Below are 12,842 nucleotides of genomic sequence, written 5' to 3' on the forward strand. Positions count from 1 at the left end.
ACATTCAATGTGGTTCCAGATGTAAAAGAGTGGCAAACAGCCAGAACAAATGCACCCTCCCGTCTTTGCTTAAAAGGAAAGTAGTTGGAGTAGATATTTCATTCACAGTTACGTAACTGGAAGACAGCCTGATTCTATGCAAATTTGCTTGAAAAAAAGTTCCACTTTGTTCAGTGTATCTTGACCCCAGCTAAGTGTGCATAGTAGAAATTTAACCTCTGTTAGGGTATAAGGATCCCCCCCAACTTTTTTGCAGTAGAGAAATAGACACTGGAATGTTTGATTCAGCTCAAGGAACCTTGTTCTGATTCTTCTCACTTCCTCTCTACACTTCTGTGCCTTTGCGGCAGCCCTTAAATCCACTTATGAGACATTTCCACCTCTTCTTGTGTCATTCATTCATCGCTCCCGCTAGCAGACACTATGATTTTCAAAAGTGCATTTGAGTTAATTGATCTGCATTAAAGTGCCCTGAAATAACTAACTATTATTTCTTTAACCATCCAACAGGGGGAGATGTTGATTTACAGGTACGTAATAATAGTTGGAAACCAAAACTCTGGTTAGAAAATGAATGTGGGATCCGGGGCGAGAGACAGCCCAAGTACGCTCCATGTTTCACATGGTCCTATCGAAGGATGCTAACTTCAACACATCCACTTGGATCCCCCTACTTTGCCAGAGCTGGAGACTGACCAGAGGAATTTCGTCCCCCAGGCATCCTCACGCTCCATTCTTCCTCGTTCATTTGCTGCTGCTTCCCCCAACAAGGCCTATGTCATAAGCCACCAGACCTTATTCCTCTCTGAACTTAACCCACAGGTGATTCCTGGCTACCCAAATCCATGCTGACTCCCCACCGGTAGCCAGGAGAGAGAAAGCCAAGACACTGAGCAAAATAAAGAGTGGCCAGCGGATCAAAACAAAAATGGCTGATCCTGTTGAGAGAGCAACCTTTGCTGGACGCCGAGAGCCAGCCAGCTTGATGCATGCGATAGGACTTGTGGCTCACTTGATACCTAGAACGGTATCCGCCATCCCACCCAAGTTCCTTTTCTTTGCTTTTCTGCCAGGTTCGGTTCCTTCTCCGGTGAGCACACGGAACGGTGCGAGGTTTCCAGGATCAAGAGCCAAGTCTCTCTTTCTCTCTCTTGATCATAACCTAAAAAATGTCCAGAGGCGGAGGACCACAGACCACAGCCCTGCTCTACAGGTCTGCTTCAGTTCTTCACAGCGTATCTTCCGTCCGGGTAGGCGGGCGGAGTAGGAATGGGGGACACGGCTGCACATGCCATGTGGTGCTCTGTAGCCGTGGGCTTTGGATCCCACTCTTTGGAGGTATAATACACATGCACAGTCTCGATGCTACGCAGTGGGGTGCAGGGCTGTGTGGGGTGTCGGGAGAATGATACATGAGATTCCCATGAGGTGTCGTGTTTTGGTGCAATAGACTTTTTTCTTTTCTTTTTTTAAAGTGCAGTTTCCAAGTTACAGAACAGGTATCGGGAGGAGGGCAGAGAGAAAAAAAGGCAGGGAGATAGACAGGGAGACAGGGGCTTCTAAGGCTCCGTCCGTCCCAGAAATGGCTCAGCCAGGAGAGGCAGAAGATTGGGGGTGGGGGGCGGGAACTGGTTGGAAGCTTAGCCGGTTCTATTTCCATCCCTTTCCCCCAAAGGCTTCCTCATCTTTAGCTGGAACAAATTCCAGAATCCCTTGCTCTAACCACTAGGAAATACACCCCCCACTCTGATCATGCTTAGGACCAGAATCAAAGAGCCTCAATCCTCAGAGCTCGCCTTTCCATCTGCAGATGGGCATCAACGGCGCACCCCCCCCTCTTGACCTCCCTCACCCAACAATCTTGCAGTCCCACTATTCAGACCCCTGCCCTCCACAGCCAAAGATAGGATCCAGGAGCCCCTGCTCCCTCTCCCTGCTGCTGTAATGCCCCCTAACCCCTCTCAGAGTCAAACCAGGGATTTTGACTCAGCCTGATCCCAACCTAAGGAGTAATAGGTTTGGTATAGTGTGGAAAAAGTCTTCCGGATATGTTCCCGCTGTTGGGATATGTTCCCTATTACCACTGAGGTCCACCTGTCGGAACCCAGTTCCCCCCGCATCGCTCCACCCCTTTGCGGTTGCATAGCATCGGGGACCCACCTCCCCTCCTATATGGCTTTGATTGTAGAGGGGGAGCTGGGCGGGCATCGGAACCCCCCTCGTGCGCCAGCTCCCCCTGTTGGTGGCCAACGATATTGCCTCTGAGGAAGGGACTGCGTGACACACGCCCCCTGCTGCCCTCCTCCAGCTTGCAGTTCGACGGGCGGGGTGGGGGGCACGGGCAGAGGACCCCCGGCTCGTAAGCAGGACCCAGGCAGCCAGCAGCCACTCTGGGCAGAGGAAGGAGTCAGGACAAGCACCCCGCCCCGCCCCAGTCTCCCCTTACAAGGAGGAGATCTTGACCGTCTCGTGCAGTATGTAGGGGGTGGACAGGCTGGAGTTGCGCAGGGGTCCGCCAGGGCCTCCGGGAGATGGGGGCTGGCTCTCATCCGGCGTGTTGGCAGGAGGGGTGGGGATGCAGATGATGGCTGCTGTGAAGTCTGTGGTGTCACAGTTCAGCTTCAAGTTGTCGTGGGTCTTGGCGTTCAGGTTGGAGCGGCTGGAAGAAGGGGAGACAGTGGGAGAAAGAAAGGTTAGGAAGGGGCTTTGGGGGGGGGTCTGTAGTCACCTGCACCTTCCCCAGGCTCTGTTCTGGCACATAGACTGGAAAAAACAGGAGCTGGTGAACTTAAGAGTGCTTCTGATGATTCACAGAAGCAGGAGTGGGCAATGTTGCTGGTCTGCATCGCCCATCAGCCCCGATCTTTGACCTTACCAGCCAGGGCTGATAGGAAATGTAGTCCTACAGCATCTGGAGGGAACATGCAATTTCCTGGGAGGTCTGAAGCCCAGCACTGCTTTTATTTTAAGAGGAATCGTCCCATCCATTCCTATGACCATTTCCACCGGGGCAGTTTCATCCATTTCCACTAAATACATTTAGCGGTGCATTGAGCATATATTTGCTGATCTGCGTATACATATTTTGCACGTGTACTACAAACGTCAAGCTGTTCTTGGGCCAGCGTGCTTCATAACCGATCACTGTTCTTGGAAACAATGACTTGGAGAACAGGGTTTAGAGTAGGGGCCAGCAACTGCAGTCCCCAGCCAAGTTCAGCCCTAGAGTGCGGTTATAACCATTACTACCACCACTACTACTATTACGACGACTAATACTAATTAAATGTATATACTACTCTTTATCTGAAGATCACAGGGCAGTTTACAGTAAAATATTTAAATAAACATAAGCAAACAAACGATCGAAGTTGCAAACAGCAGAGCCAGAGGGGAATGAAATGCAAAGAAATAAAAAAATAAAAAAATTCCTTCCAGTAGCACCTTAGAGACCAACTAAGTTTGTTATTGGTATAAGCTTTCGTGTGCATGCACACTTTTTCAGATACACGAAAGCTCATACCAATAACAAACTTAGTTGGTCTCCTGGAAGGAATTTTTAAAATTTTGTTTTGACTACAGCAGACCAACATGGCTACCTACCTGTAAAGAAATAACAGATAGCAACAGTTTGGTTCCAGCTAGAAAGTATGCAAGGGATTACAACAGCAGCGAAGGGTGATAAAAAGCAATCAGTTTGGCAATGCTGAGTTAGCAGATAGCTGTGCTGGAAAAAAAGAAAGCCTTTGTCTCTATTCAGACCCAAAGGAGCATGTGCAGAGTGCTGGTCCATCATCAGTGATCACCCCGCTATAGCCAGATGCCACACATCTGAGGTTAGGGGAAACAGTTTCAAAGATCAAAGAATGCAGCTTGCAGGTGGGTTTGAGCCCAAGCAGGGAGGGTGGGGACACTAGTTGCTCCTTCACATGACCAGTGTCTGGCTGGAGTATAGGAGGCAGCAACCAAGGTTGATTGTGTCCACTTAGCCACTCATGAAGCCAGGCATTGACCACTGTTTGTGTGGCACTGCAGCTCTTCCGCCAGCAGGTGGCAGCAGATTCCACACTTCGGGAAAAGGCCCTCTAAAATATGCCACAGAAAAAGCAATACAGTTCGGCTCAGCAATACAGTACTGGAGACTTGTAGCTGAAAAGCTGCTTAATCTCCCATTTTCAACACTGGAACAGACTCCCTTGGAAGGTAGTGGATGCTCCTTCCTTGCAGTTTTTTTCAGCAGAGGCTGGTTGGTCACCTATCATGGATGCTTTAGTTAAGATTACTGCATTGCAGGGGGTTGGATTAGATGATCGCCAGGGTCCCTTTCCAGCTCTAGAGCCCCATTGCTTCCTGGGTCTCAGACTCATTACCTTTGCCTGCCTGCATATCTTGCACAGCTACTAGATACTAAGTGGCTTCCCCCGCTCTCATCCTCTCCCTCTTTTCCTTGACTCTCTATCTCCTCTAACCATCTTTCTTCCAGTTTGCCAGTCCCCCTTCACCCAGCCACCCTGTCCTCTGTGCAGCCTTGCTCTGGTTCCTACCCCTCTCTCCTCAGCCTCCTCTTTCAGCCATGCACAGAGTCCTTCCACAGATTCCACACGAGGTGTTTGTCCGTCAGCCACTGACTGCTCACTTCCTTTCCAGCAGCAGCAGCAGCTCAGCTGGTTACTCAGAGGGAGTAGAGGAGGTTTTTAACAGTCAAAGGTTGTCCAGTGCAAATCACAAAGCTCCTCAGACTTAATCTACCCCTGTTGTGCAGCTTGCTTTGTCACCCATAGGTTCTTGCAACCAGGAAACATTTTCAGAGATCCAAGCCACGCCTGCCTTTGCTGAACCAGTCCTTATCCTTTCCCGACGGGGCGCTGATAAGCAGTCAGTCATTCTCCCTCTTCATGACATCTCTCTTAGATATTTGAAGCCACTTTCATGAGTTTCCCCTTAATCTTCTTTTCCCTGAGCTATTCATGTCCAGCTCCTTTGGCAGTTCCTCATTCATCATTCATTCGAAACCCTACGCCGTCTCACTTCTCCTCTGAATCATTCTTGAAAGTGTGGGCACAAATTTAAACTTGCACGATAGCGGTGCCAGTGGCCCCTGCCCCGTATCACCACAATCCTGCTTTTGTCAATCCAAAATCCAAAAAAGAAAAAAGCCTTTGCCTTCTTTCCACTCCAATGCAATAGCACCACATTGCTGACTCATTTAGATCACAATTCGCTATAATCTTAGGTCTGTGGTCCTTGAAACAGGAGGTGGGACTCCCCAAGGAGGTGAAAGCAGTGTTGTGATGAGATCCTGCCCACCTTATCAGCAGACCGTACGTATGGAGTGGCACTCAGGCAGTGAACTTGGGGCGCATCCAGACTGATGCTGTTTTCAAGTGGGATTCAATCACATAATCAGCAAATTCAGGTTGCACCATTCTACTTGATAGGGACTCTTACACGACAAGCCTGCTTTCCCAGAAGATCAGACGCTTTGTGATAAGGAAGAAGAAAGGAGAGAATGCACTGGAAAGTGTAGGACATGGGTAGGCAACCCAAGGCCCACGGGCAGGATCCGGCCCAATCGCCTTCTCAATCCGGCCCACGGACGGTCCGGGAATCAGCGTGTTTTCACATGAGTAGAATGTGTCCTTTTATTTGAAATGCCTCTCTGGGTTATTCGTGAGGCATAGGAATTCGTTCATTATTTTTGTTCAAAATATAGTCCGGCCCCCCACAAGGTCTGAGGGACGGTGGACTGGCCCCCTGCTGAAAAAGTTTGCTGACCCATGGTGTAGGATAATACAGTGGTATACCTCTGGTTAAGAATTTAATTCGTTCCGGAGGTCCGTTCTTAACCTGAAACTGTTCTTAACCTGAGGTACCACTTTAGCTAATGGGGCCTCCTGCTGCCGCCGCGCTGCCGCCGCACAATTTCTGTTCTCATCCTGAAGTAAAGTTCTTAACCCGAGGTACTACTTTCAGGTTAGCAGAGTCTGTAACCTGAAGCGTTTGTAACCCGAGGTACCACTGTACTTGCTTTGATATACTCAAATAAACAGGTCATCTGGAAGCGCCCTATACATGATGCTAGCAGTGTGATCCTATACATCTACTCAGAAATACCGTATTTTTTGCTCTATAAGACTCACTTTTTCCCTCCTAAAAAGTAAGGGGAAATGTGTGTGTGTCTTATGGAATGAGTGCAGACTGCGCAGCTATCCCAGAAGCCAGAACAGCAAGAGGGATTGTTGCTTTCACTGCGCAGCGATCCCTCTTGCTGTTCTTGCCGTTCACTGATGGGCTTCTGAGATTCAGAATATTTTTTTTCTTGTTTTACTCCTCCGAAAACTAGGTGCGTCTTGTGGTCTGGTGCGTCTTATAGAGCGAAAAATACGGTAAGTTCCCTTGTTAAATGGTTTCAGTCCTGGATACCCAGTGCGGCTTACTTCCCAGTAAACATGCCCAGAATTAGGCTGTGCAGATGCAAGCACCCAAACTATATATAAGGGTTCATAGAATCATAGAACTGTAAGGTTGTAAGGAACCTAAAGGGTCATCCAGTCGAACTCCCTGAAATGCAGGAATCACAGCTCAAGACTCCCTGACAGGTCTCTGCGGGGAAACTTCCAGAGAAGGAGAGTCTGTCACCTTTGGGAGTCTGTTCCATTGTTGAGCAGCTCTTGCTGTCAAAAAGTTCTTCCTGATATTTGGTCAATCTCCTTTCTTGTAACTTGAATCCATTGGTCTGGATCCTAGCCTCCAGAGCAAAAACAAAACAAAACAAACCCAAACACAAGCATGTTCCTTCTTCCAGGTGACAGTCCTGCAGATATTTGAAGATGCCTATCTCCTCTCAGGTACATGGGTGGCGCTGTGGTCTAAACCACTGAGCCTAGGGCTTGCTGATCAGAAGATCAGGGGTTCAAATCCCTGCGACAGGGTGAGCTCCTGTTGTTCAGTCCCAGTTCTTGCCCATCTAGCAGTTCAAAAGCACGTCAAAGTGCAAGTAGATAAATAGGTACCGCTCCGGTGGGAAGATGAACGGTGTTTCCATGCGCTGCTCTGGTTCGCCAGAAGCGGCTTAGTCATGCTGGCCACATGACCCGGAAAAACTGTCTGCAGACAAACGCCAGCTCCCTCGGCCTATAGAGCGAGATAAGCACCACAACCCCAGAGTCGTCCGCAACTGGACCTAACAATCGGGGGTACCTTTACCTTTACTTCCTCTCAGTCTCCTCTTTTCCTAGCTAAACATACCCAACTCCCTCAACTGTTCCTCATAAGGCTTGGTTTCTAAAACCCTTGATCATCTTGGTCACACTCCTCTTTACATGCTTCTGTTTCTGGACTTCCTTCATCCCTAATCACTGAAGGGAGTCCAATAACATCTGGAGGGCTGCAGGCTCCCCCATCCCTGCTGAAGGGGAAGGGGGAAAAACCTGTCGGGATAGTCCTTCCAGGACTTCTCCATTTAGCAGAGAAAACCCACAAGTAGAGGATATGGTTCTCCAATGGTTTTCCTACCATTGCTGGAGATTGCATGAGGAAGTCATATTTACCAACATTTCAGAGATGAAAGATGAGACACTTCTTATGTAACAGAACATCCCTTTGCTCACACACCTGAGTCTTGCAGCACTACTATTATGTATTGCTGATGACTTTTCCTGGGCCACCGTGTGTTATTTTCATTTACTCTGAAATCACCAGTCCTGCTGCCGCAGAGCTGCTGCAGGTTTTGTTAGTAAATTGGCCATAAAATTTCCGTCAAAAGAAGAAGAAGAAGAAGAAAGCCTAGGAATACTCTCACCGCACAGTTGAGCTGGTTATAATTTCAGTGCGGTTGCCCTGTAAGTGCCACTAGTTCAGTTCTGCAGTTAAACAAATGCTGCAAGATCTTATTAGCTAGATAAGCAATTACGGAACTGCTTGCATATATTGTTTTCCAGCAATTTGTGGAGGGAGTGTGACAAAAGAAACATCCCCTCCAGAAACACAGCAGATATTTCATAAGAGGCTACATGTACCTTATGTTAGATGAAATGGCCCAGGATATCTTTCTACTCCACCCCTTTTTAAACTTTAAAAAGAAGCCTTGCTGCTGCACAGGGCAATAATAAAGCTCTAGAACAAAGGGTGGAACCCGGGTGGTGCTGTGGGTTAAAGCACAGAGCCTAGGACTTGCCGATCAGAAGGTCGCGGTTCGAATCCCCGCGACGGGGTGAGCTCCTGTTGCTCGGTCCCTGCTCCTGCCAACCTAGCAGTTCGAAAACACGTCAGAGTGCAAGTAGATAAATAGGTACTGCTCCGGCGGGAAGGTAAACGGCGTTTCCGTGCACTGCTCTGGTTCGCCAGAAGCGGCTTAGTCATGCTGGCCACATGACCCGGAAGCTGTACACCGGCTCCCTCGGCCAATAAAGCGAGATGAGCGCCGCAACCCCAGAGTCGGTCACGACTGAACTTAATGGTCAGGGGTCCCTTTACCCTTTACAGAACAAAGGAACATCCCATGTTGTCTTCAACTGAGCCACACCATTGGCCCATCTAGCCCAGTATTGTCTGCAACTGACTGGCAGCAGCTCTCTGGGGTTGAGGCAGGAGTTATTTCCAGCCCTGCCTGGAAATATCAGGGATTGAACCTTGGACCTTTGGAATGCAAAATGCATGTTGTTATCCTGAGCTACGGCCCTTTGCCTCTGCAGCCTCAGCCTCACGCACATTTGTAGCCGCATTCCCAGGAACAATTTGCCTAAGGAAATGCAGTCAGTAGGCTGTGGAGAGCCTTGCCACTGCTAGGGCTGGCAATCAGCCTTTATTTTTTACTTATAAAACAGGGGGAAACAAACCTTTGAGCATCTGTCTAAGGAAAGCCAACTGCCCTCCCCCCCCCCAATGTAAAAGAAACTTGAACCTCCCTTACCATCGCTTTCTTGGGGGCACAAAATCTTGCAAAAACGGGAAGGGTGGTGGAAAGAGAATTTCAGCCTAGTATTAGTTAGGACTTGCTGCTGGGTTGCATCACACAGATGATGGGGTTTTAAAGAAGAAATTAAGAGGGGCCCCAAATGCCGAGGCAACGAAGGCTCGGGAATCTGTTGGAAGCCACAAAGGCAGGGCTTTTAGGTGACAGGGAATGCCAGAGCAGAGCAGCCCCAGCACTCTCTCTCTCTCTCTGTGGAGGGGAATTATGAGGCAGGCTTCCCACAAAAGGAAATAATAGTTACAAGGTTGAGATCTTTGCCCTGAAAGCCACAAAAGCCAGTCAGTGAGTCGTGGACAGGAGGACCACCTGAAGTCACAGGACAGGTCACAAACACACACAGACATTTGAATTTTTGTGTTGCCACTTAGTCTGCTATGTCTTTTCAGCTGCTGCCTCATATTCTTCTTAATACTATGGGTTCACTGTATATTTCAGTGTTTTGTGTTGTTTGCCGCCCTGGCACCTACTGGATTCCTCCTGGGGCTGGGGGCTGGGGGTGGCAGGAGGATGGGAGGGGGCAGGCAGGACTGTTGCCTTGCTTCCTTCACAGTTAATGGACCAACAGACATTATATCGTCAGCTCCCTGGTCTCTGCCAGCCCCACCAGCAGCCTGGACCTAGACGCAGCCAGAGGATATACTGTGGAAACTGGTGGCTTCAAACTATGCAGGCTCATCACGACGGCACCCTCTGTTGGTGCCAGTGAGAGCTCATGGCATGCTGCGTGGGGAAACAGGAATTGCATCTTCATCTCTTCCTCTTCCAGATTCCCTGGGTATGCTGACCTATCAGGCAGGGTGACCCACTAAAAATTAGCCAGCATTTGACAGATGGACCAGAGTCAGAGTTTTGCCCCCTCTGAACCAGTGGTCTCTCCTTTTCCGCCTCCATCATTCAGCCCGGACACTGAGGTCCAGCGCCGAGGGCCTTCTGGCGGTTCCCTCACTGCGAGAAGTGAGGTTACAGGGAACCAGGCAGAGGGTCTTCTCGGTAGTGGCACCTGCCCTGTGGAACACCCCCCCACACACACAGTGGCGTAGCATGGCTTTTTCCTGACAGTCAGCACCCAGGGCAAGGCAAGTAATTTGCGCCCCCTAACCCGTGGATTTGCGCCCCCTAACCCTAACCCCCAGATGTTGCGCCCGGTGCGGCCGCCCCCCCTGCACCCCCCACGCTACACCACTGCCCTCCCCAGCAGATGTCAAGGCAATAAACAACTATTTTACTTTTAAAAGACAACTAAAGGCGGCCCTGTTTAGGGAAGTTTTTAATGTCTCATGCTGTATTGTTTTTAATATTCGGTTGGAAGCCACCCAGAGTGGCTGGTGAAACCTAGCCAGATGGGCAGGGTATGAATGAATGAATAAATTACTATTATTATTATTTTCTGTTTTCATGCATTAACATTCTCCTGTTCCCAGTCCTCAAGCCCAGGAGGACTCTTCACTTGAACTGATGCAGCTCCCTCCTCTGAGGTCAGTGGCCTGTTTGATGTAGGAAGTGAGGAATTGGTTCCTGACCAGCAAAACTTAAAAGTTTGTGTACTACCATGACATTTGATGGGGCAGGGGAAACCCTTCTGGACCCATATGCAAAAAGAAAAGTAAGTGTCTTAAATTTATCCAACTGGCAATGTTCCTTGATCCAGCAATATTTCTAAGATATCTTAACTTGCCTTTGCTAAAGACCAGATTGTAGTAGATACACAGCCTCCTTTTATGTGACTCCTTAATCTCCTATAAAATATCCCCCTGCAGTTAAGCTACAGAGCCAAAGCTCATTCTTGCACATGGGAAAGGAACTGCTCAGATGCAACATAGAGCTTATTCACACTTATTATTGTCCTGCTGCTTCCCCCGCACACCCTGGGAAAACTGCTCTTTAGTGCTCAATCGGAACAAATGGCAATTTGGGTTTTCTCCAGAGAGACATTTGCTCCAATTTAGCACTAAAGAGTGGGTTTGCCCTGGGAAATGAGAGGTGCAAGGGGGAAACCATCTGAACCCATGATATCTAAGCACAGCACAAGCAGAAGTGTGGACGAGCTCAGAGCTGATCTCTTGTTCCCACAGTGAGGTGTGACGTCATGCAAATATTACCCTTACCTCTGGGGGGCAGCACTTTTCTGGCTGTTTAGCGTATCGAGCTCCTGAGCGCTGGTGCGGCTCACTGACATGGTGGAGTTGGTTAGGCGAGTGGTGCGGCGCTTGGTCCGGCGGGGGCAGCACGAGGTGCTTAGGCCCCCTTTGCCGCCTTGCTGGGAGGAGAGGGAGGTGCTGCGGCTGGTGCGGTAGCCCAGGGGTTCCGTCAGGCAAAACTCGCTGTAGGAGTGCTCATCCGTAAACTCGTGACTCTGGGGGGGGGGGGAGGGAGGGAGAGAGAAAACAATGTCAGGGGGTTGGTGTGTGGGCATTCACTCTTACAGCTGGGCCCCACAACATGTACGTTCCTGCTTGCGACACCACATAGATAAGGGCGCCATCACAACTATGCCTATTCTGTGGGTCTGCTACGCGGTATTATGCAAACTAGGAACTTCAAGTCAGAGGCAGAATTCATTGTTCCAAGAGCATCAGCCGATTTACCTTATGGCCTCAGAGATGCACTTGAAGCCATGTAGGGAAATCCACTGTCTGAAGGGTGTTCGGTGAACAAGCTTCAGGACGTGATCCTTGTTCCAAGGAGAAAATATTATGCAGAACAGCCATTCATATAACTTATTCGGATTGCAGAATCTGGTTTTTGAATCGGTACAGAATTCGTGTGTAGAATGTTGGAGTTGTAAAGGATACTCAACAAGATGATCATTAAAAAAAAACCACACAACAACCCCAAAAAACCTTGACAGGGATTGAGAACTTGTGGCCCTCCAGACATGACTGAACCACAACTCCTGTCATCCATAACCCAGAATGCAGCAGCTAGACTGGTGACTGGGAGCGGCCGCCGAGACCATATAACCCCGGTCATGAAAGGCCTACACTGGCTCCCAGTACGTTTCTGAGCACAATTCAAAGTGTTGGTGCTGACCTTGAAAACCCTAAACGGCCTCGGTCCAGTATACCTGAAGGAGTGTCTCCACCCCCATCGTTCTGCCCGGACACTGAGGTCAAGCACCGAGGGCCTTCTGGCGGTTCCCTCACTGCGAGAAGCCAAGTTACAGGGAACCAGGCAGAGGGCCTTCTCGGTAGTGGCACCCGCCCTGTGGAACATCCTCCCACCAGATGTCAAAGAGAAAAATAACTACCAAACTTTTAGAAGACATCTGAAGGCAGCCCTGTTTAGGGAAGCTTTTACTGTTTAATAGGTTATTGTATTTTAGTGTTTTGCTGGAAGCCACCCAGAGTGGCTGGGGAAACCCAGCCAGATGGGCGGGGTATAAATAATAAATTATTATTATTATTATTATTACTAAGGCATGCTGGACTGTGGGGGAGGCGGAGGTTGAGGGGGGTTGGAGTCCAACAACATTTGGAGGGTCACTGGTTCCTTTGTGTCAGATCTAGGCAATCCTGGATCAAAATCAGATTCCATTGGCCGTCCAAAAAGCTCCTCACAGTGACTAAGTCTAGCTTCTTCCACTTGTGTTGTCCGAACCCCTTTCCTTCCTTTGCACCCTCTCCTGCTACTCACGGTAGTTTTCTCCAGGCAGTGCAACAAATGATGGTGTTGCATTTCAAAGGCTGATCGGTTTCGCACAGCCAAGACGTGAGCATCAGGGTCTCTGTCCTGTAGAGGAAAAGAGAGGAGCGCCAATTAATTGAAGCAGACCGTCTGAAGGCGCATGAGGCCACCGCCACCTTGCTGAAGGGAAGCAGGTCTGGCTCAACGCCTGGATGGGTGTTTGCCCAGGAACATAAAGGCAGGA

General features: G+C 49.3%; 1 protein-coding gene across 2 annotated transcripts in view; it reads right to left on the bottom strand.

The window, feature by feature from the left end:
* Positions 1-920: 920 nt before the first annotated feature.
* Positions 921-12,842, bottom strand: part of KCND1 (potassium voltage-gated channel subfamily D member 1) — a 71,851-nt gene continuing 59,929 nt past the window's right edge. For both annotated transcript variants that reach the window (XM_081175719.1, XM_081175718.1), the window contains exons 5-7: positions 12,608-12,703; positions 11,080-11,327; positions 921-2,659 (exon numbers count right to left, since the gene is read on the bottom strand). In XM_081175719.1, the coding sequence (XP_081031845.1) occupies positions 2,443-2,659; positions 11,080-11,327; positions 12,608-12,703 (561 nt within the window). In that variant the 3' untranslated portion in view covers positions 921-2,442. The remainder of the gene's footprint in view (positions 2,660-11,079; positions 11,328-12,607; positions 12,704-12,842) is intronic.

Source organism: Podarcis bocagei (assembly GCF_964188305.1).
Source record: "Podarcis bocagei genome assembly, chromosome: 17".
NCBI lineage: Eukaryota > Metazoa > Chordata > Lepidosauria > Squamata > Lacertidae > Podarcis > Podarcis bocagei.